Source organism: Crotalus tigris, unplaced genomic scaffold (assembly GCF_016545835.1).
Source record: "Crotalus tigris isolate CLP2741 ecotype Arizona unplaced genomic scaffold, ASM1654583v1 scf7180000024427.8105951120:4207309, whole genome shotgun sequence".
In the NCBI taxonomy this organism is placed as follows: Eukaryota; Metazoa; Chordata; class Lepidosauria; order Squamata; family Viperidae; genus Crotalus; species Crotalus tigris.
The window spans coordinates 1,317,833-1,341,117 of NW_024100595.1; the positions used below are offsets into that span (position 1 = coordinate 1,317,833).

Below are 23,285 nucleotides of genomic sequence, written 5' to 3' on the forward strand. Positions count from 1 at the left end.
AAATAATTGATGAAAGACTGGAACCGAGAGATTTTATATAATTTTCTCCTGAGGAAGCAGGATTCCCCTAAAACATTTTCTGCATCAAACTCCTGCATCAGCTTGCTGAGCTAATTTGGATCCGAAACATAATTAGTCTGGTTTCTCCCATCTTTCTTAGGCTGGTATTTCAGTTTTACACCCTTGATGGGGCTTTCAGTTCTTGCTAATTTGGCCAGGTTTTGATTTGCAGTGGGTAGTCCCAGAGGAAATGGTGTCAATTGTTCTAGAACTCTAGTTCTTTGATACTCTGCACTTGTAGCTTGTCAATGTGAAGTTTTTATCATTGGCAATGAAAGACAGGTGGAAAAAAATCCGGGAATATATGGGACTTTCCAGCAACAGCACCATCTCTGCTAATCTCTTGCCCCTGCCAGATCAGCTGATTCTTCATAAAACTCAAACCACAACTACTCCCCCCACAGCTTGCATTGAAGAAGTAGGGTCGATGAGACCGTTTGACGTGCACCAGTGCAAAGGGAGGGGAAGGGGCGTCCTTGCAGACAAAGCTGCCGAGCGAGCAAGTAAGAGGAGTGGGTGTGGGGGGAGGGAGGGAAGGGGGGCGGAGGCTGCATTTTTTGTATCTACAGTAGCCTCTTGTCCATGGAAGGGGAGAACGGAGGGTTACAGCAGTAAGAGGGAGGGGTGCGATGTGTGAGTAAGGGGGGCATCCAACCTTCTAGCGCTCTGTTCACCCCACCTCAACACCTTCTGTCAACCGGACGTAGCCAGAAGCACAGGTAGGAGAACTGGAGACGTTGCTTGGGTCCAGCCTTTCTTCCACACACACACACACCCGCCACCCCAAACCTCATCTCTATAACGGGAGACCGGTTGTTGCTGCGGCAAGCGGGCGGGGGAGACCAAAAAGACCGACGTGAGCTGGGTGTGGGTGAGAGGAGTGCGGCACTCGGTGGTAGATGAAGGGGCGTCCTGCTCCTGGGGGCATCAGGCTGTGGAAATGTGTCGGGATGCGAAATAAGGGTGGGGGCAGTCAGGAATGCTGGGTGGGCGTGGATCCCATCCTTGGCTGAGGTTCCCTCTGGAGACCGGGAAGACTGAGCAGCAGGTATAAGGGCGGGGGGAGTGCGTGGGAGGAAGGAGTTGAAAGAGGAAAGTGGTGGGTTGGTGGAGGCGAGGAGACATCGGCGACGAGAGGCGATTCGGCTGCATGTGTGTGTGTGTGTGCGCGTGCCGCCCGCCCGCCTGCCCGGCGACATGGCTGGGCGGGGGGAGGGTTTTGGCCCTCTTTGCTCCAAGATGGGTGTAAACTAGGGTTGTGGGAAGAGAGTGTGCGATGAAGTTGGAAACAGATGAAGAGAGGGCTCGGCAATGAAGGCTTTTGACTGAGTTATGGTTCTTCCATATAACGTACCCTACCTTGAAAAGGGAGAAAGCGAAGGCTGGGACACGGAGCAAAGCAAGGATCCTATGCGCGCTTAGTCGCGTGTGTAGAGCAGAGAGGGGTAGGGTGACATCAGGGCTTTCTGAAGGCAGCAAAGTGGGGAGGGTAGCGAATGGCCTGTAGATCGGAGGAGGGAGCGAGGGATCAACTTGGAGGGGAGGATGAGTTGAGCAGAAAGAAGAGCAGAGGAAGCTGGGCGGCGGGGATTGGCGGCGGAAAGTAAGCGGTTCCTAAGGAGCTGTCCATGGTAAAAGCCAGATCTGGGAGAGGGTTGAATGGCGGAGAAGAAACGCGTGTAAGCAAAGGGTTTGTGGAAGTGAGTTCACCCTCAAGAGCAGATGGGGAGTGTGGGGGAGAAGGGAAACAGCCGATTCAAGCGATTTGGGTGCCTGGATGATGTTGAGTGATCTGAGATATGTACAATCCCCAGGTAATGGTTATGGTTGAGAGAGAAGACAGAGGTCAAGACAGAGGAAACAGAAAATCAAGGTGGTTATTGGAAATATATCCATAAAGAGAAAGGAATCAATACAAGCCATTCAATCCTCTTTAGACAAGAAGGCTTCCAGTCAGTGGAGGAGTAGAGAAAAAGGCATCTGCTTAGAATGGAAAGCATGTACACAGGTTGGACTCGCACCAGCCCCAACCAACCCAGCCAAGAGAGAATGGGAGTGGGGGAGAAGATATTGAGGACCATAAGTCCCATCTTTGTGTCAGGTGTTTTTTGTAATAAGGAGAAGCTGTGCTTTTCCTGTGCTGTGACTCTACTACCTGTTCTCCATCCCAGATGATAAAAATTAATCTGGTTTTAGAAAACTTGCATAACTTAATGCTCAGATATTTTCTATTCCTTGTGTAAGAGAGAGACCTGCTGAAATTCCATCTGCTTTTAATTCTTTCCATGAAATAATGTGGCTTTATTGTTAGGAATCTCTTTGCAAGCTTGAGTTATGGTTGCCTCAGAGAATAAAACAGATGAATTCAAAATATATAGAACGGCATCAGATTAAAAGAGAGAAGATGATTGAAAATACCAAGATTTGGGGCTGGGCATGTCTTTTATCCTTTCAGCCTCAGCAACTTTTAAGATGCATGGATTTCAACTCCCATAATTCCCCAGTCAGCTTTGTCAGACGAAGATGGAGGCATTGACAAAGATTTTTTTTCCCTTGAGATTACTCTTTTGCCTTTTGATGAGCAGTCAAAAAGTTTAGAGAATCAAATCAGATTTTTTTTTCTATGAATGTGTGTAAATAATGGAAAGAGACACTTGTACCACCAGGCCATGTGCCACAAATGTGTGCCAGCTAATTAATACAAAATAACGGGTTAGCACTTGTTTTGTATGTGCTGGTGATGCTGCTCATAAGACTATTGGTAAGTCAGTATGCCTTTTTATGCACAAGGGATTTCCCTATAAGGGTTTTCTCTAAGGGAGAATTGTGTCCATCAGAAAATCAGTTACGGCATTCATGTACCAGCATCAGAAGTTGGTGATTGTATGTTAATTATATAGCATGTCAGAAAAAAACGGGAGTGTGCCATCTGGAGACATATGCTATATAATTACTTGCTGTAACAATAATGGTTATTTTTCTAGCTTGTTTATAAAAGGGTGTGCTTGTATGCATACGGAGATAAAGCATAAAATACCAAGTTGTAAATACAGGAGCACATACTCGTTGACAAAATTACTTTTCTAGTGTTGAATTCAGAAATAAACCTGACTGAGTTCTGTTGGATCCATTTCCAGGTAGGTGTGTATACAGCCTTTCCCTATCTTGGCATCCTCTAGATGTGTGCGGACTGCAGCATTCAGAATTTCCAAGTGGAATTTTTTTGGGCATCAAGAGAGATTGAACAGGATGTGTCGAAACTCTCTCACATTAGCTGAAACATCACTTGGGCCACATGCTGCATTAAGCCATAGGATGTTTTATTTTGTGGAATGTATTTTGTTCATGAGCAATTGTGGTTTTATGACTTAGCGTCTTGTGCAAACCTAGACAATGTAATACACTGTGGTTAACCAAACCTAGTTAAGTCTAGTATTTAAACTAAATTCTGAGTTTAAGATGACTTAAGGATGACATTAACAGCAGCCTGTAACAGCCTCATCCCTCCAGAATTCATTGTTAACTTGCAGTTCATGTATTCTGTATTGGATCAACATCTGATTTGTATTCCTCATCTCTTGCCCAGTTAGCTATGGCTCTGTAACACAGTACTTTCCCTCTCTGTTTTGATTAGGTGTAAACTGCCCTTTATAATTCCTGATTATCTGAGTCAATCTTTGCTACACCCCCTATTATGAATCTTGAAAGAAGAGTCTGGGGACAAAAAATTTGGAATCCAATAGTACTTTTTCCAATTAACAAACATATTAAAAGGCGAAATGAATAATAAAAGAGCCCCTTTGCTCTACTGGTTAAGACACCTGGCTAGAAACTGGGAGACGGTGAGTTCTACTCCTGCCTAATGCATGAAAGCTGACTGGATGACTTCGGGCCAATCACCAGAGACTGAGAGTTCTAGTCCCACCTTAGGCATGTGATTTTGGACCAGTCACTCTTTTTCAGCCCTACCCGCCTCATAGGGTTGTTGTTGTGGAGCAAGTAGGAGGAGGAAGGAATATTAGATATGTTCACCACCTTGAGTTATTTATAAAAAAGAATAATAAAGGTGGGGTTAAAAAAAATCTAAATTTTGGATGAAGCTTATACCCTTTCATACAATTTTTAGTCAGAAAAAAATGTACCAGATTCCAGATGTTTTACATTGTTGGTCATTTGACTCAATGAGTTCATCTCTTTTGAATTAATATATTCTGCAATAGATTTACAAGGCAATAACTCAAGCTAAGTAGATTTGGCAAGGATGGCTAAATCCATCCAACTTTATTCCTGTTTGCTTCTCATTTTCAATTGTTTATTTCTGTCCCACTTCTAGACCACTTTGAGCTTAGAAAAACCTGAAGAGGCATAGTCTCTTTTTTTTTTCTAATCTGCACTTTTTTGCATACAATTTTGCCTTAGGCATACTTTTTCAAAGAATCCTTTTCTTGCATAATACATGTCTCTATATTATTTTTATCAGTACCCTTTTATGAACTCTTTCCTTTTATTTATACATTTTGACATCTTTAAAACTTTACAATCGCAATTTTTTTTACAAACAAATTTTGTTTGCACTTTGGTTTGAAACTAAATTTGCACTGAAAGATGAACTGATGTCTCATTTATCCCTTGGACTGAATATGCTTAGAGACTGGGTGACTATTATTTTAAGTTACTGAATGAAGACCCATTTTATGTATAATTAATAATATGTACCATTGAATTTCCACATATTTCTCTGAATAATAGCTCCTAATCTTGATTTATAGTTAACTATTTTATGTAAGATAAGAATCAGTTTTGGTGTTGTAGGCTTAATGTCTGGCAGTTCTTGGGGAAAATATCCCAACAGTTATATCTTGTTTATATTTCTTTATTTAATAGCTGCCTAAAGTGTTTATATAACTTCAGATGGTTTTATTATTTTAAAAACAATACGCATATGCCAATAATGAAATATTAAGTAGATATAAAGATGGAAAATAGGCAATCATGTATCAAGAACAGGGCTAACAAGAATTAAAAAGTGATAATGAGGGTCACGTTCTGCAAATTCTTAACTCATTTTTGAAAAGACGTTTGAAAAAAAAGCTAGTTGTGCCATCTAAAGAGTTTCTTCCAATTAAAAACATTTGTTTCTACTGGAAGTGAAACAAACCACTTTGTAGGATCTGAAGAGGCAGGCTGGGGTGGAAGGGAAAATTACTTTATTGCAGAAGGATATTTTGTCCATGGATCATTTGAACTCTAGCAATTACAGAGTTAAGAGGGAGGATCCAGTATTGAACTGAGCTGAGAAACTAATCAGCAATTTATGCAGACTTCTCAAATGGATGATGGGCGAGACCATTAAATTGCTTCCATTAGCCTGCCACACTCCACCCTAGATGAAGTTCCTGAACTGCCTTTAGCTCCATAAAAAGTGCATTACAAACCCCCAATCTGAAGACACCAATGCAGGAATTATAGCAGTCTGCATGGCAGATGAGCATCAGTCAAATTTGCTCACACCAAGCAAGGCAAGTCATAATGCAAGGCCAGTTTAAGAAACAAATGGCATCTTTAACTTATGCCTAAGAAGGGCATGTGTGAATGCCTCAAACCTGTTTTTAAATACGTATCAGGAATGGCCACTGAGCAGGGAGCTGGATGTTAAGATGAATCCCTGGCCATCGAACCTGACGGAAAGGTCCACGTCAGCTTCCTCTTCCCAGTTTTGTGTCTGCACAGAAAGGGGAATGCAAAAGTTTTGAACCTGGAAAGGAAGCAGTAGGAATGGAAGTCCTTAAGAATTTAACACACAGATATTCTTTTATATCTTCAGCATTAGTGCAAAAGGGTATAAATTTTATGTAAGATAAAAATCAGTTAAGAATCAGTTTTGGTGCTATAAGCTAAATGTCTGGTGCTATAAGCTTGATATTAGGTCTGCATTCCAAAATGAAAATGTAGGTTATGTGTGTGCACTAGTGCGTGTGTGTGTGTATGTGTGTGTGTGTGTGTGTGTGTGTGTGTTGTCTAATTATTGATCCTTGGTGATTTGCAGTGCAACCACAACAGTTCCTATGAACTATGAATTACTATAATAGTTTCTTCCCCAGCCTGGTCTTGCCAAAGTTTCATGTTAGCTGACAATGGTAGAAACTATAAGCCCAAATATCAGGATGTCAGAGATGAGAAGGAATGATGTAAGTCAGTGATGGTGAACCTTTTAGAGACAGAGTGCCCAAAAACTGGCCCCGCCCCCACTCCACCCTCCTGCCCCGTCCCTGCTCTGCCCCCCCATCCCCCACCCCTCCTGCCCACAGGACCACTCACCACCTCCAGGGCCCTCCGCAGATAGCCCAGGCAGCCCAGCAGCATTATGGTGGCCACACCCTCTGCTCACGCCCTGCAGCATCAACTGCATGATGGGATGTGAGGGCAGAGTTTTGTCTATGCTACCTGGCTGCCATGTCCTTGGCTCGCTGCTCCGTGTGGGCCACGCTCAGGGGCAACTCTCCTTCAGGGGGGCTGCTGGAGAGGAGGGGGTCATGGGGGGAGGCAAGGCTGGGGCAACCGCAGATGTGTCCACAGAGAGGGCTCCGAGTGCCGCTTCTGGCACCTGTGCGATAGGTTCGCCACCACTGAGTAAGTTTTTAAAATTAAAATAATAATTTTTTAAAAGAAGTCTTAGTATATTATTTCTTAACAGTTTTCCTTTATTTTGCATATGCCTAAATATATTGTAAGGATGGAGGGCTTTATGATGGCTTGTATTCAAACATTAATTTTGAATGCATCCAAAGTTTGACATTTAGATATTATCAAATCCTGATGATCTCCAAAAGCAAGTACAACCTGGTTAATATTTGAATGAGGGATCATTAAGAAATCCCAGGGTTGCAAATAAGATGGAAAGAGGAAAGGAAAGGAAAGGAAAGGAAAGGAAAGGAAAGGAAAGGAAAGGAAAGGAAAGGAGGAGGAGTAGCAACTATGAGAGGGATCTCAGAATCCTAGTGACAATCACCTAAATATGAGCCAGCCGTGCGCTGCAGCTGCTAAAAAAGCCAACATGCTGCTGGGCTGCATTAACAGAGGGATAGAATCAAGATCACGTGAAGTATTAATACCACTTTACAATGCCTTGATAAGGCCACACTTGGAATACTGCATCCAGTTTTGGTCACCACGATATAAAAAAGATGTTGAGACTCTAGAAAGAGTACAGAGAAGAGCAACAAAGATGATTAGGGGACTGGAGGCTAAAGCATATAAGGAATGGCTGCTGGAATTGGGTATGTCTAGTTTAATAAAGAGAAAGACGAGGGGGGACATGATAGTAGTGTTCCAATATCTCAGGGGCTGCCACAAAAAAGAGAGAGTCAAGCTATTTTCCAAAGCCCCTGAAGGCAGGACAAGAAGCAATGAATGGAAACTAATCAAGGAGAGAAGCAACCTAGAACTAAAGAGAAACTTCCTTACAGTTAAAACAATTAACCAGTGGAACAACCTGCCTCCAGAAATGGTGAATGCTCCAACATTGGAAGTTTTTAAGAAGAGACTGGACAGCCATTTGTCTGAAATGATATAGGGTTTCCTGTCTGAGCAGGGGGCTGGACTAGATGACCTCCAAGGTCCTTTCCAACATCATCATCATCATCATCATCATCATTATTATGGAACATCGCACAGTCAGCCAGATGTTCAGACTGGATTTGGCATTTTGTCTACCTATCGAGTCCTTACCCAGGACCTGGGATAGGCAGATGTGGATGTTTGATGGTGTTACAGGTATCGTCGCAGGATGGAAGCAGTTCCTAATAAGGCCGCCTTTTGCAATTGACTAATAGCGAATTTGTCAATGCCAATGGTGTTCAAGTGATGCTCCAGTTGTTTTGGGATTGCACCCAAGGAGCCTATTACTATTGGTACTACCCTTGCTTGCTTTTGCCACAGTCTTTCTATTTCTATTTGTAGGTCTTTGTATTTTGTTATCTTCTCCAGTTCTTTCTCTCTATTCTGCTGTCTCCAGGCACTGCCACATCCACTATCCAGACTTTTTTGTCTTTCTTATCGACAATTGTTAAGTCTGGGGTGTTATGTTGCAGGTGCTTGTCTGTTGAATTCTGAAGTCCCAGAGCAGTTTAATTTTATCATTTTCTATGACTTTCTCTATTTTATGATCCCACCAGTTTTTGCTTACAGGCAAATGATATTTTTTGCAGATCTTCCAATGCACCATTGTTGCTACTTTGTCATGCCGCTGCTTGTAATCAGTCTGCGCAATCTTCTTGCAACAGCTTACCAAGTGGTCCACTGTTTCTTCAGCTTCTTTGCATAGGCGGCACTTACTGTCTGTTGCTGTCTTCTCAATTTTGACTTTGTATGCATTTGTCCTTAAGGCTTGGTCTTGTGCAGCCAGAATTAGTCCCTCGGTCTCTTTCTTCAATTTTCCTGCTCTTAGCCCTTGCCAGGTTTTATTATTATCTGCTTTCCCAGCTATTTTTTTCATGTATTGGCCATGTAGTGCTTTGTCTTCCCATGCCTCTATTCTGTTCTTCATTTGGTCTTTCTTGTAGGCCAGTTTGGTCTCTCCAGTAGTCAGTAAGCCTTCCTGATATACTAATTTCAGTGCATCTTCATCATTGTTCTTCAGATATTCTTCCAAAGCCATTTTTTCTTCTTCAACCATCTGATGTACTTGTAGCATTCCACGCCCACCTATTTGCCTTGGTAGATAAAGTCTATCAATGTCACTGCGTGGATGAAGGGCATGATTCATTGTCATTATTTTTCTGGTCTGCCTATCCATTGCTTTTAGTTCTGCTTGAGTCCAGTCCACTATTCCAGCTGTGTACCTAATGACTGGGATTGCCCAGGTGTTGATTGCCTTTATGGTATTTCCTCCATTGAGTTTGGACTTTAAGATCTTCTTCACTCTCTTGATGTATTCACCTCTAATCTTTTTCTTGACTTCAGTGTGCTTGATGTTGTCAGCTTGAAGGATACCCAAGTATTTGTAGTACTCTTCCTCATCCAGACTCTTAATGTATTTTCGTGGGGCATCTTGATTCCTTCAGTTTTCACTATTTTTCTTTGTTTGATAGTAAGTGTGGCACATTTGTCCAAGCCAAACTCCATTACAATATCTTGGCTATATATACGGACAGTGTTGAGCAGCGATTCTATTTCAGATGATGTTTTTCCATACAGCTTCAGATCATCCATGTAAAGGAGGTGGGATAGTCTGGCAGATGTTTTTGATGTTTGATAGCCATGTCCTGAGTTATTCAGTATTGTTGACAGAGGAAACAGTGCAATAACAAATAGTAATGGTGATAATGAATCTCCTTGAAATATTCCTCTCTTGATATTAACCTCTCCCAGCCTCTCACCATTGATCTGCAACTGTGTCTTCCATTGTGCCATCGATCTTTGCACAAATTTTCTGATGTTTCTACTGACTCCTGTTATTTCTAGGCACTTTGTTATCCAATCATGTGGCAGAGAGTCAAATGCCTTTTTGTAGTCAATCCATGCCACATTCAGGTTGGTCTTCCTTCTCTTGCAGTTTTCCAAGATCATTTTGTCTATTAGGAGTTGATCTTTTGTTCCTCTGCTATTGGGGCGGTTTCCTTTCTGCTCAGGTGGAAAGAGATTGTTTTCAACTAGATGCTGTTGTACTGCATCAGCTACCACACCAGTTAGTAATTTGAAAGTTGTTGGTAAGCAGGTAATTGGCCTGTAGTTACCTGGTGTTGCCCCTTTTGCTGGATTTTTCATTATTAGGTAGGTTTTCCCAGTTGTTAGCCACTTTTCAATTTCTCCTCCTTGTAGTATATTGTTGAACTGTTTGGCAATGAGTGGGTGTATAACAGTTAGATGTTTCAACCAAAACCCATGCAGTTCATCTTCACCTGGTGCTGACCAATTTTTGATTTTCTTTGCTCTTTTTTCTACCATTTTTGTTGTTATTACTAGTTCTTTCATTTCAACTTCTGTTTTATTTGCATCCACCTCTTTTAACCAAGCCGCATCCTTGTTGTATTTCTTTGGGTTATCCCATATCTGCTTCCAGAACTGCACTGTTTCTTCCTTGTCAGGTACTGACTGATTCCTTGCAGTTTCTCCATTGATGGATTGGTAGAAACGTTTCTGATTGGATTGAAATTGGAGGTTCTGCCTATAGTTTGCAATTCGAGCTTCATATCTACTGATTTTCCTGGCTATAGCTGTTATTTGTTGCTTTATTATTTCCAGTGCTTCCTTGATCTTCCTTGTTTCTAAGTGGTATTTCTTGATTAGGTATTCTTTGGTCTTCTTGTTCTTCAGCTTCTTTTCTTTCATCTGTTCTAGCTTGCTTGCATGTGATCTTAACTTGCTGATCTTATTTTCTAGTCTAACCTTCCATTTTTCTGGTGCACTGTTTGTTTGTTTTTCTTCTTTGTTGATTTTGCATCCCAGGTATTCTGTTATAACTGCAGCTGTGCTGTACATTAGTTGGTTTGTTTCTTGCAGTGAATTGGTGCTTATACTTGATATTGCAGTATTTGCATCTTTTAATGCTTGTGCTAGCTGTTTCTTTGGAACAAGCTTCAATGCAGGTAGCCTTATTCTGTTGTTTTTGTGCTGTTCTAGATGCTCAGTTATTCTTTGTTTCAATTCTTTTATTTCTTTAGTTAGAGGGTTTTGTTCTTCCTGAGGTAGAGGTGCCTGGTTTCCAAATGAGAACAGTTGTATATCTCTGCTGGATTCCTTCACTGCCAACTCCCCCTGGTTTGCCTCTACCTTCTGAATTACTTCTGGTAAGGCTTTGATTTCTTTGCCCTGGGTAAACCTTTGCAGTTCGTCCAATTCTGTTTCTGTGAATACTTTATTTCGTGTTATAAATCGGCGTTGATCTGCTAGTCTCTGTTCTGTTATTTCTGATTCTGGATGTTGTTCTTTCCAGAACTGGTGCATTCGTTTTAGATATCCTCGTCTTGTTGGACTTGATCTGTAGTAACAGATCATTATTTTTTTGTTTTCCATCACTGTGTATCTGCGACGGGTAAACACCTTTTCTTCCAGTAGTTCTGCAGCTGCTGGCCCTGGTTGCTCAGCCAACAGTCCTGAGTCCTGTAACCCATTTTTCACCAGATATCCAGGAACTCCAATATCTAGTGCGGACCTTGTTAACCCGGGCGACGTCCGAGCCGGTATGGCATTCTGCAATTTACGTCTCACCATATTTTTTATGGGAGAGACACTCTTTGTCTGACTCCTCTGATGAGACCTGTCCAGTATGGTTGAACCTCTGGCATAGCTCTCACCTTCCTCAGAGTACACAAGCCCACAACCACGTCAAGGTAGTTATTATTATTATTATTATTATTATTATTGAAAGGAAAGGAAAGGAAAGGAAAGGAAAGAAAAGGAAAAGAAAGGAGTCCCTGCGGATTTTACTCCACTAATCATTGCTGACTATAAGGGGTGGCACTCATCTCTGTTTCAAAGCCATTCAAACAGTGCTGTCCGAAGATGTTTTCGTGGTCATGTGGCCACATGACATAGCGGAGCTTCCTCCCTACTGAAGTGGTACCTATTTATCTATTCTGCATGCATGTGCATGCTTTCAAACTGCTAGGTGGGCAGAAGCTAGATGAAGATGGGCCTTGGTTCTGTTGCGCGGCACTTGGTCTTGAGTCTCGAACCCAAACTGTTGGCCATCCAGCCAACAAGTCCAGCGTCTTAACCACTGAGCCATTGCGTTGCTCTGCAAAGCAGATAAGTTGGTTAAATTTTTTTTAAAAACCCACTATCTGGGAGAAAAACAGCAGTAACTCACTTTTATAGATTTATTTGTTTTCCTCTGTTTGTTAAATTTATTTGCTGCTTATCTCACCATGAGGCTGCTCTAGGCATCTTACAATAATAAAAGCAGCCACCTCCAGTGTAGAACTTTCCCATTGGGTTGTCAGGCTAACTGGCAGATGCAGATCTTCAGGCCCTTGTGGAAGGCTAGGAGTAAGGAGCAGATCTCATCCCAGAGGGCAGGATGTTCCAAAGGACAGGTGCTACAGCAGAGAAGGTTCTTTTTCTGGATCCCAGTGGTTGGAGTTAGGACCGCTTATCCTAGTACAGGGGTCTTCAAACCTGGCCCTTTTATGACTTGTGGACTTCAACTCCCAGAATTCCTCAGCCAGTGTGCCTGGCTGAGGAATTCTGGGAGTTGAAGTCCACAAGTCATAAAAGGACCACATTTGAAGACCCCTGTCCTAGTGGGATGTCATCAGGTAGCTTTGTAAATTTGCCTAGACCCAAGGTGGGGAACTATGGCCAGTTTGTGACTTGTGGACTTCCAACTCCCAAAATTCCCGAATTCTGGGAGTTGACGTCCACAAATGATAAAGAGACATAGTTCTCCACTTCTGGTCTAGATCCCTAGACCAACAGTAGAGACATTCATGAAGTCACCAGGTGTGCATCTCAACACAAGTGAGTTTTTTAAAAAACTTATTAAATCTTGTTTCCCAAACATTTAATTCCTCGTTGTTTCCCTTCCTCTCACCTATTATTCAACTCTGCACTGGATTAATGTTGGCATACTTAGCTTAAATTATGTTAGCCAGCATAAGCCCTCTCAAGTCAACCTTAAAAGTTAAGCTGACAGTTTGAAATTCTGTTCAGTTTCAGATTAGCTACTTCATGTAAATCTCAGAGCTGATCTTCTTCCAGATGGCAATCACAATGGGTCAGGTTTCATCTGATGCCTGGAACTCATCACTGTTCTTCCCACCATCTTTTAGGCTGCCCCTCAACACCTCAGAATGAGGTAAAAGATGGTGGATGGGGATACAGGTAGTACTTGATTTACAACAGTTTGTTTAGTGACTGTTCGAAGTTACAACGGCACTGAAAAAAATGACTTATAACCGGTTTTATACCTATGACTATTGCAGTATCTCCACGGCCATGAGATCAAAATCCTATACTTGATAACTGTCTCATATTTATGACAGTTGCAGTGTCCTGGGGTCGTGTGATCACCTTTTGCAACCTTCTGATAAGCAAAGTCAATGGAGAAGCCAGGTTCACTTAACAACCGTGATACTAACTTAACAGAAGCAATGATTCACTTAACAACTGTGGCAAGAAGGGTTGTAAAAAGGGGCAGAATTCAAAAATGTTTTGCATGGCAACATAAATGTTGGGCTCAATTGTGGTCATGTCAAGGACTATCTGTATGAGGCTGTGTTGGTGGTAAGATGTCCTTGGGCTGGATCTTCATGTTTCATCTTTACATTAGCTATAACTCTTCAGTTTAATTGTTATTTGAAAAAAAATCAGTTCAAAGTGTGAGATAGCCTTGTGCAAAGGAAGGGTATTCTGCAGAAACTCCAAGTAATATATATATAATCCATGCCTTACTAAACATTTATTATTTATTTATAATTTGTGTATTTATTATAGAAATCCAAATGAATTTAGATTTAATATGCATATGTAAAATGTCAGTATATCAATATATGATCAATAGGATGATGAGTTTCCCCCCCCCCAAATTTAAGTAGTATGGAAAAATGAAAGGCAATTTTAAAAAGCAACTAAGATCTAACGCCAGTTCTGGATTTATTATTCTAAACATAATAAAAGCCATTATTTCTAAAATGTAAATTTCCATCCAAAATGTACCTCATATGAAAGCTTAATCATATTACTCTGCAGAAAAATAGAGGAAGGAGGAAGACTTGCACCTTCTGTAATTTTGTGTGTTTGTGTGTATGTGTGTACTAGCACTAGATGGAAATTTGGAAGTCATAAATGTTGTTTCAAGTACTGGAATTGAATAAACCTCACATCCTTCTTCATTTCAGCAGCATATATTGCTACTGTAAACATTCTCTTGTCTTGTTATTACTTCTTAAAAACAGACGTCAAACCCTCATGTTGACTTTCACCAGCGGGTTTTAATTTACCTTCACTCCTGCTCTGGAAAACCAATCACATGCAGAGGAGACAATGTTTCTTCCTGGCAAATTTTTTTAGTTAATCAAAATACAAAATACAGAGAAACAAAGAAAACGAAGATAATGTGAAAATAGGGGAAGAAAGGGGGAAAGAAAAAAGTGTTGGGTAAAAGAGGGGGAAAAAAGGATTGACTCCTGACTCCTTTGGGCACAGTAGAATAAGGTAATCACACCTTGACTTTTTACTTTTATATAATACCGTACTATATGCTAGCCGTTTCTATATCGAGAAATCTATCTAATCAGCAGAATCCAAAATAAAAGTTTTGTTTTTTTTCTAACTCAAGCACAAAGTCCAGAAGAGGCTTCTTAGTAGAAACAAAATTAATTGTGTTCTTTTCTTTAACCAAAGTAGTCAATTTAGCCATCTCTGCTAACTCCGTCAACATTTGCAGCCATTCATCTATTGTGGGAGGATTGCAGACATTTCTCAGCTAATAGCCATTTCCATGTCCAAGTTCTTATCCCCAAATTATCACTTTAGAAATTCTAAAGGTCTCCTTGAAGATCTTGGAGCCTCAGGTTGAAAGACATGGAAAGAGCGTCTCTATTATTTTCTGTTTTCCTCAAAGCAACTCAGATATAGAGAGTAGGCTGTGGGGTTGATGCAATCCAAGATTTCTCCTAGTTTGATGTTATTGAATTCAAGCCTCCTCTAATTCTCCCTAGATCCTTGCCTGTCATGTCAGATGATGTGGAGAAGAACGAGGCTCCTCCAGAGCCAGAGACAAAGCAAGATGAAGGAGAGAAGAAAGAGCCGGAGCCAAAAACTGAGCCAGAGGCAAAGCCGGAGCAACAACCACAGCTGGAATCCCCACCTTGTAGCCCCCCAGCACCAGAGGCCCCTCCGTCATCCATGCTGGTGACCGTCACCATTGAAGAGGAGACTGTGGGAGGACCACAACTGAATGGGGATCCCTTGGGGCTGAGGGCCGGCTCAGCTGAGGAATTAGGAACCAACCCAGCCCCTCCTGGCAGCACCCCAGCACGGTCCAAGTCAGCATCACTAAACGATCTGAAGCCCCAGAACAGCGTCAATGGAGGCCCGCGGGCGGTTGCGAGGGGCAGCTTGTCCGGCTCTCAGGTACATCTTGCGGGGACAGCAGCATCTCCGCGGGCCAGTCTGAGTCGGCAGGCCTCAGCAACTGGATCGGCAGCTGGGGAGGCTGGGGCGAAACCCAGAGACTACATATTCATGGCTGCTCTGTCCTGCTTTTGCCCCATCTGGCCGATCAACATTGTGGCCTTCGTGTACTCGGTCATGGTAAGTGCCAAGGTGGGGTTGGGCAATTAAAAGAACCACCGGCTACGCAGAGCCTGTAAAACGCTTTCCCCGGCATGGTTGAATGCCGCTTTCCATGTACCTTTTCCACCCAGCCTGCCTGCTGCTGCACCAATACTTCATCTTCACGAGACAAAAGAAGAGCAGTACACTTACTCAATGCAGGAATGGAACAGGCAGGACAAGCTACTGTATATAAACAGGAAGCAAACTCCATTCCCCCTCACACTGATGATGTTGCCTAGTTGGGTAAGGAAATGTCTGCCAACAAACAACCAAGCTCAGAGAGCAGCAAGGATCCACAATTCAACCCTGAGCAAAAGATACAGACAATCCTCAACTTACAACCATTTGTTCAGTGATCATTCACAGTTACAACAGCATTGAAATAAGTTAATTACAACTGGTCCTCACATTTATGACTGTCACAGCATTCCCACGTCATGTGATCAGAATTCAGGCACTTGGCAATCAGCATGTGTTTTCAACAATTGGAGTTTCCCAGGGGTCAGGTGACTTTGCCATTTATGACCTTTCTGACAAATGAAGTCAATAGGGAAAGCTAGATTCCTTGAACAACTGCAGTCATTTGCTTAAGAAGTGTGGCAAAATAGGTCCTAAAATTGGTCTCAACTCACTTAACAACTGCCTTACTTAACAAACAGAAATTCTGATCCCAGTTGTGGCTGTAAGTCAAGGACTACCTGTATTCTCTTCGATTTCCATTTTTGACTCCTCGTGCCAGGGGAGAAATAGATCCTACTTGCTTTGTCAAAAAGAAAGGACAGTACAATGCTGTGGCTTGTGTAAAATTTGCACATGCTAATCTGTATATATGTGCGCATACGCACAAATGAAAAAAAAAATCTATCGTGCAAACAAATTCAGCTTAGTGGGCAAGGATCTGAGGGGAGGGGGGCAAAAAGTCAAAGTAGTGTCACAATCATGCAGTTAATGCACATCAAGAGGGGACAGGTTTGATTGCATGGTTCAGGCTGCCATCCTGACTTTTTTGGATACCCTCGCAGTGAGGATGAGTGAATGATTTTTATGCCTGATTGAGAAGCTGTCTAACTGTTAATATCTCAGCTTCTCCTTCTTGTGGGTCTCTAAATCAAACATGGCCTTTGCAGTCTTTCAATCAGAGCTTGAGAAAAAGCTTTCAATTTGTTTTTAATTAGAATAATCAGGAGGGGCAGGAACAAAGCCTGGCCCCCTTCCACTGCCATCTCCAATACTTACAATCAACTTACAAATAATTCATTTAGTTACGTTCAAAGTTACAAAGGCTTACTGTATGACTGTTTTCACACTTACGACCCTTTCAACATCCCCACAATCACATGATTAAAATCTGGACGCTTGGCAACTGGCATATAATTATGATGGTTGAAATGCCTAGGGGTCACAGGGTCACATTTTGTGACCTTCTGACAAGCAAAGTGGACAGGGAAGCCAGATTTACTTAACAATCATGTTACTAACTTAACAGCTACAGTGATTCACTTAACAACGGTGACAGGAAAGTTCATAAAATGGAGTAAAACGCATTTAGCAACTGTCTTGATTAGCAATGGAAACCTTTAGCTCACTTGTAAGCTGGTAAGTCAAGGACTACTACTACCTTGTTAGGAAGCGAGATCAACAGAGCAATTTTATTTCTTTTGGGTGCTCTAATATTTTAGGGAAATCCTTTGCTTGAACTTGAATCATTGTAAGAACATTCTTAATGGCTTGATCCATTTTCCACTGGCAGAGTTGAAGTGATTCAGCCAGGATTGCCAATGTTGTGCTTTGAGTGTCCACTAACTACCGCAGTGTCAGTGATGTGTGTGTTTCGATTTAAGAAGTGGAAATGGTTGAGATGCTCAGGTGAGCTCTTATATTTTTAACAGCATTTTTCTTTTTCTCCCTCTTCAGTCCCGTAACAGCTTTCAGCAGGGAGACATTGATGGGGCTCGGCGCTTGGGACGGGTAGCAAAGCTGCTGAGTATCGTGGCCCTGGTCGGGGGCTTGCTCATCATTGTGGCCTCTTGTGCCATCAATTTTGGAGGTGAGTGGACAGGAAAGCACTGTTTGACAGGAGGATTTCTCTAGTCAGGCACGCTGCCTGAGGAATTCTGGGAGTTGAAGTCCACAAGTCATAAAAGGGCCAAGTTTGAAGATCCCTGCTCTAGAGAGTTGTGATGCTTAGATTTTAGACTAGTGATTCCCAATCTCAGCAATTTAAAGATGCATGGACTTCAGCTCCCAGATTTCTCCAGCCAGCGTCCTGGCTTGGGAATTCTGGGAGTTGAAGTTCACCCTTCTTGGTTGAGGAGCATTGTTTTGGACTACTTCAGAAGATGATTTCAGAATAAAGACTTCCTTTTCTTAAAATGGACTTTACCTTGATACTCTGTGGAGAAGACCCCACTGGGGAGGACAAAGCCAGACGAGGTACTGTGCTGATTACGCTGCAACCATTATTGGCTGCTAATGTTCCCCCAAGAGAAATAAACTGCTATAATAATAATAATCATAATACATTAAAGAGTCTTGTTGTGACAAGAGGTTACATAATTATGACCCAAAAGATCACTGACAGAGAAGCAGGCGATATCTACAGTACAAAGTCTGGCTCATGGAAATCAGCATTCTTATTAAAACCTGCTCCAAAAAAGCTCCTTTGGGGGGGGGGGTCAGTCATTTTTTGTGGGGAGGCCTATGAGCCAACCAGAGCGTTGTGAGACTTTGAAGTAACCAGATAAGATACAATTATCAATATTAATTATAATAGATAAAACCCCAGCCTAAAACCTTTACTGCTAATAATAGTAAAAAAAAGTCAGAATTGCAGTCAGGGCATCAAAGCCACACCTGGTCTATTTATTCATTTGCCACCGTTATTTTATACATAACTCAAGGTGGTATACACACACAGTATTCTTTCCTCCTAATTTCCCCACAACAACAACCTGGTGGGGTAAGGTGGGCTAAGAGAGAGTGATTGGCCCCAGGTCATCCAGCTAGCTTTCATGCTAAGGGAGGATTAGAACTCATCAATTGATTTCTAGCCTGGTGCTTTAACCACTAGACCAGTGTTTCCCAAACTTGACAATTTTAAGGCATGTGGACTTCAACTCCCAGAATTCTACAGCCAGCGTTGCTGACTGTGGAATTCTGGGAGTTGAAGTCCTCATGCCTTAAAATTGTCAAGTTTGGGAAACACTGCACTAGACCAAGAGTAGGCAACCTTGGCTCTTTTATGACTCGTGGACTTCAACTCCCAGAATTCCTATGCCAGCACCAGACTAGAAATGGCTGGCTCAGGAATTCTGGAAGTTGAAGTCCACGAGTCATAAAAGCCAAGGTTGCCTACCCCTGCACTAGACAAAATCTTTCTATATATCACCCGTGCAATCTGTGTAAAAAGAGGGTGGGGCTTTGATCACATGGTCACAACTGCCATTGTGACTTTTTTGATCCGTGCAATTTTACACCTGCCCTTGAAATAACATCATGAATCTCCCCTTGCTTTTCCTAATGGTCTGCTCCTGCATGCTTTGGGTTCCAATGAATGCCAGGGATAGGGAGGGTGAATTGAGCACATCTGAGATATTAATCCCTCATGTTTCTTAACAAATAGTAAATAAATCCCTTGTTTTGCTCTTTTTTCCTGTGTTCGTCCTCCCCTCCTCGATTCCTTTGCCCTTGTTCCCTTTCCCTCAAACCTTTCTCCTTCCCAGTGTTTCAGTGAAGGCAGCCCTTGGCTGCTACTGCACCCCTAGCCTCAAATTTTCCATCTTTGGAGCAGGGGACCCGTATGACTACAGTGGCCCCATCCCTTCTCATCCCACCCGCCTCCCCTGCATCCCAGAACCATACAAAGCAAGAGCACAAGGATGGAAACAATAGAAAGAGAGAGAAAGAGAGAGAGAGAGAGAGAGAGAGAGAGAGAGAGAGAGAGAGAGAGAGAGAGAGAGAGAGAGAGAGAGAGAGAGAGAGAGAGAGAAGACAAAGGAACACAAATGAAAGAAAACTGAAGAAACAGCTTGCAATGTGGTTAAATATTTTCTCTCTCACTGTAGGGAGTTCAATTCCTCCCCCCCAAAACTGGAACCAACACCCCCCCCCATCCAATGGAGAAAGAAGGAAAAAGGAGGAACAGATTTCCCATGTTCTCTCCCACAGTCTCTCTCTTTCTCTCTCATTTTCTTTTCATCCATCCATCCATCCATCTATTCAACCAATGACCTGTCTGCCCATCTTCCATCAACTGCCAAATTTCAACAGCAAATAAAACTCTTTCAATGTTCCATGTTTACAAGAACCTTCTGGAAAAAAGCTCTTCCCCCCCCCATGGCTCCTATGAATATAGGGGGGGGAGCATGTTTACACGTTTTTGCTGGGAACAAAGGAAAAGAATGAGCTTTGGAAAAGAGGAAAAGCTGATCTCTCTTACAAAAGACAACAGACAGCGATGAGAAGGAATGGGCTCAGAGCCATGAATTGGTTTAAAAACTGGCAGTGATGGAACAACTTAGAGCAACTTACCATGACTCCAAAGGTGTGGTATCCAGGTGGAGTATAATTCAAATAGGTGTGGTTGCACACCTATAAGACATCCAGAAATATAACCAAACACACCATCCTGTCAATCAACCGGCGAAAAGAAATGACAATGGAATGGATGAAATTAGCTGAAGGAATCAATTCAACCAACAGAGAGTCAACAGCTTGAATCACAAGAAGATCAAAAATGTACAGTGGAAACTGGTGTGAAAGTGAAGATGAAAAAAAGGGGGGGAATCCCCCACAGAGCAAAAGAAGGAGGTGATTGGCAGAATGGGCTTTACGGAGAAAAATGTTACAGGTCCAACACACCAGAATGAAATGACACAAAAGAAGTTGGAAGAATTTGGCAACAGAGCTAGTGGAGGACATGAAATACCTGTTTTGGGAATCCTATAGAAAAAAGTGAGATTGCAATGCTTAAAATGAGAACATTGGAACAGGGGTCTTCAAACTTGGCCCTTTTATGACTTGTAGACTTCAACTCCCAGAATTCCTCAGCCAGTACAGCTGGCTCAGGAATTCTGGAAGTTGAAGTCCACAAGTCATAAAAGGGCCAAGTTTGAAGACGACCCCTGCGTTGGAATGAATAAAATGAAGGTTGTAGTAGAAGTAAGGGGGGGGGGTGATAGCAGGCATCCCATTCAGAAGTTGAGAGCATGAAAAGACAAAGACCATTCCCCCCCCCCTTTTTAAAGGACCAGCTGCAGCCAGAAAAATAGGATTGCAAAGCATGAATTTGTGCAGCGTCTTTTAATTGGTGAATTGACATATTAGCTTCAGAGTCAGACTGTGGGAAGAGATGAATCTTGGCCAAACACTACTTAGAGACACCCAAATATTTAGCAGACATGAGAGAAAGCTGGGGTATGAATGTAGCAGGAATTCAGGGTGGCTATATAGGGTGAGTTGTGGAATGTGCCAAGAAATTGTGGGGAAAGACAGTTCCAAGATATTGTGCTACCTGAAACAAAGGATAAAATATTTATGTGCAAAAACAGATTTAAGTATCCCATTGTAGTTGAGGAGGGAAAAATAACTTAAAGAAGACAGGACAGGCTGCACAGCATTCATGGTTTGGTTGTCCAGCATATTGTACACAGTGATTGCTACCCCCTTAAATCTTTGTGAAGCATCTGCCATCAAAGGCAGTTATGTTAAACAGGGTATCTTTCACATATCTAAGTCCAGACCCACCGCAATTCTTACCCAGAGGCCATGTGCACACTGGCTGGACTTCATGGGAGTTGTGGTCAAAAATATCTGGAGGAGTCCAGTTGAGGAAACTGAAGTTCAATATCTCTTCTTGTTCAAACCTTTTCTTTGGTCAAATAAGAGATTATGAATTTTTTTGCTCAGTTGCTTTGAAAGGCAGAAAAGGCAGAGAGAGGAAGGACACACACACACACACACACACACATGCACACGCTCTCTTTCTCACACACACAACAGAGCAGTTACTGTACCGAACACCTTCACCCTCACCATGAAGAATAAAAACCCTCCATGTTGTGAGGATCAGAATTGAAGCAGGGACCAAGAAGATGTGGGAGTGAAGCGTGAATGTGTTTATACAGATATATACAGGAGTGAAGCTGTGATAAGAGAGGAATATATGTTTCCACCCTGTATATATTATATTATTTCTTCTCTGCTGGACACAGGAAGCCTATAATTCTAATCTGCCGTCAGAACTGTGCTATTAAAAACAAAACAAGGCACCCCCTGTTATTGGAAGTGTACAGATCCTAGTCAACATTATCCACAGTGTAAGAGTCAAGACAAGAAGGAATGGGATAATACCACCTAGTATTAACAAGCAAAAAAGCAAGACATTTTCTAAGGGGAAAAAGGGGGGGGAAGCCTGGGATAGATGAATGTTTGCACGAGATTCAGTTTAAGAACCAAGACAGGAGGAACACGGCTATCCTGACTATCCTCAAAGAAGGAAAGGAAGCTGGGATGATACAGACCCCTCCTTGCATAGAGAGGAGATCACACCAGCCAGAGAGGGAAGCACATCTGCCCAGCGGGCTCACTAGATGTGACGCAGCAGCACAGGGAGAGACAGGTTGAACAATGATGCTTCGCTGAAAAATTTATTCTTGAGAGGCCAAATGCTCCATGCAAGCCAGAAAGAAAGACATCTTGAAAAGAATCAGATAGACAACCGTATGTGATTGGACAGAATCTACTTGGGGGCGGGGTGGGGATGGCAGGGGGGAGAACAGGGTGAGGGAAGGACACCAGCAAAGAAGTTGTGTGTAGCAGACACTAAATTTACACCCAGCACAATGTGAGTTTTATTTCTTTTCTTTCCCCCCTCTCGGCTTTGATTTTCCTGCAGACTGTTACACAAAGGGATGGGGTGGGGTAGGTGGGTGGGGGACACCGGCAGCCTCATGGCAGCCTCCTTTATAATTTATACTTGGGAGACAGCATGGGGCATTATTTAAGGGGGAGGAGGGTCTGAAACTCCTTCCACTATTAATCCCATCTGCACGATGTACAAGCTTCTGGCCCCCTGCCAACCATCCTGCCCAATTAAACCAAGGAAAACCAAAATAGCCTCTCCCTCGATGGATGGATGCATGATGCAGGTGGGAGGGCAGTTTTGGTAGAAGGAGCCTTTTCCTTGGAGACTGTTAATCTCTAAGAGGCTGAAGGGGACGGCTGGCAGGGTGAGGCCCAGGGTTGTTGTATTTTGATGTTGAAATGCAAGTATTCTGTCTGCATGTTTTTATATGCTTATATTTGGGGCAGGGAGGGAAATCAGGGTCTTGGAAGGGGAGGGAGAGAGAGAGAAAGAGAGAAAGAGAGAGGTATTAGGACAGTGAATTTCTCAAGCCTGGCGACCTTTTGACATGTGGACTTCAACTCCCAGAATTCCCCAGCCAGCCAAGCTTGAAGTTGAAGTCCATGTATCCAGGCTTGAGAAAGACTGTGTTAGAGAGTGAGATTTAAGACAAGATCATAGCATTCAAACATGGATCCGTTTGGGGAACAGGCAATTGATGGAGCTGCTAGGAGGTGATCTGGAGTCAATCAGAATGGAAAGAGGTTCATGTGAGGGGGATGCAGGGCTGTGGGTACCATTAACGATGGTGAGTCAGGAAAGGATCGGATGAATTCAAGAAATTTAGATTTCACACAGACATATATCTAAATTTTATAGATACTGGGCTGTTTAGAGTTCAGAACAGACCAACCTCAACGGAAGAATATGAGAACCAACAACTGTCAGTAAACTGGGCTTTGCTGAGCCAAATCCTATCTAAATTTAAAGGGAAATTATTCTGTTGCCAACAAGGGGAATGGAATAATCAATTCCTCCTCTGGAGCAGGAAGTCAGTCACCAAATCCTAGATCTCTTACTCAAGGTGACTTGTTAGTTGACT

At 42.5% G+C, this 23,285-nt stretch overlaps 1 protein-coding gene across 9 annotated transcripts; it reads left to right on the forward strand.

Annotated features, from left to right (window-relative positions):
- Nucleotides 1–231: 231 nt before the first annotated feature.
- Nucleotides 232–19,245, forward strand: PRRT2 (proline rich transmembrane protein 2). Of its 9 annotated transcripts, none has more exons than XM_039330410.1 (4): nucleotides 232–563; nucleotides 14,721–15,315; nucleotides 17,254–17,386; nucleotides 19,062–19,245. In XM_039330410.1, exons 2-4 carry the CDS (start codon nucleotides 14,734–14,736, stop codon nucleotides 19,070–19,072), a joined length of 726 nt encoding a protein of 241 aa, XP_039186344.1. In that variant the 5' UTR covers nucleotides 232–563; nucleotides 14,721–14,733; the 3' UTR covers nucleotides 19,073–19,245. The 9 variants fall into 9 exon arrangements, with proteins under 9 accessions (XP_039186344.1, XP_039186343.1, XP_039186349.1 ...); XM_039330409.1 differs by lacking the exon at nucleotides 232–563 and adding an exon at nucleotides 651–779; XM_039330415.1 differs by lacking the exon at nucleotides 232–563 and adding an exon at nucleotides 896–931.
- Nucleotides 19,246–23,285: the final 4,040 nt, after the last annotated feature.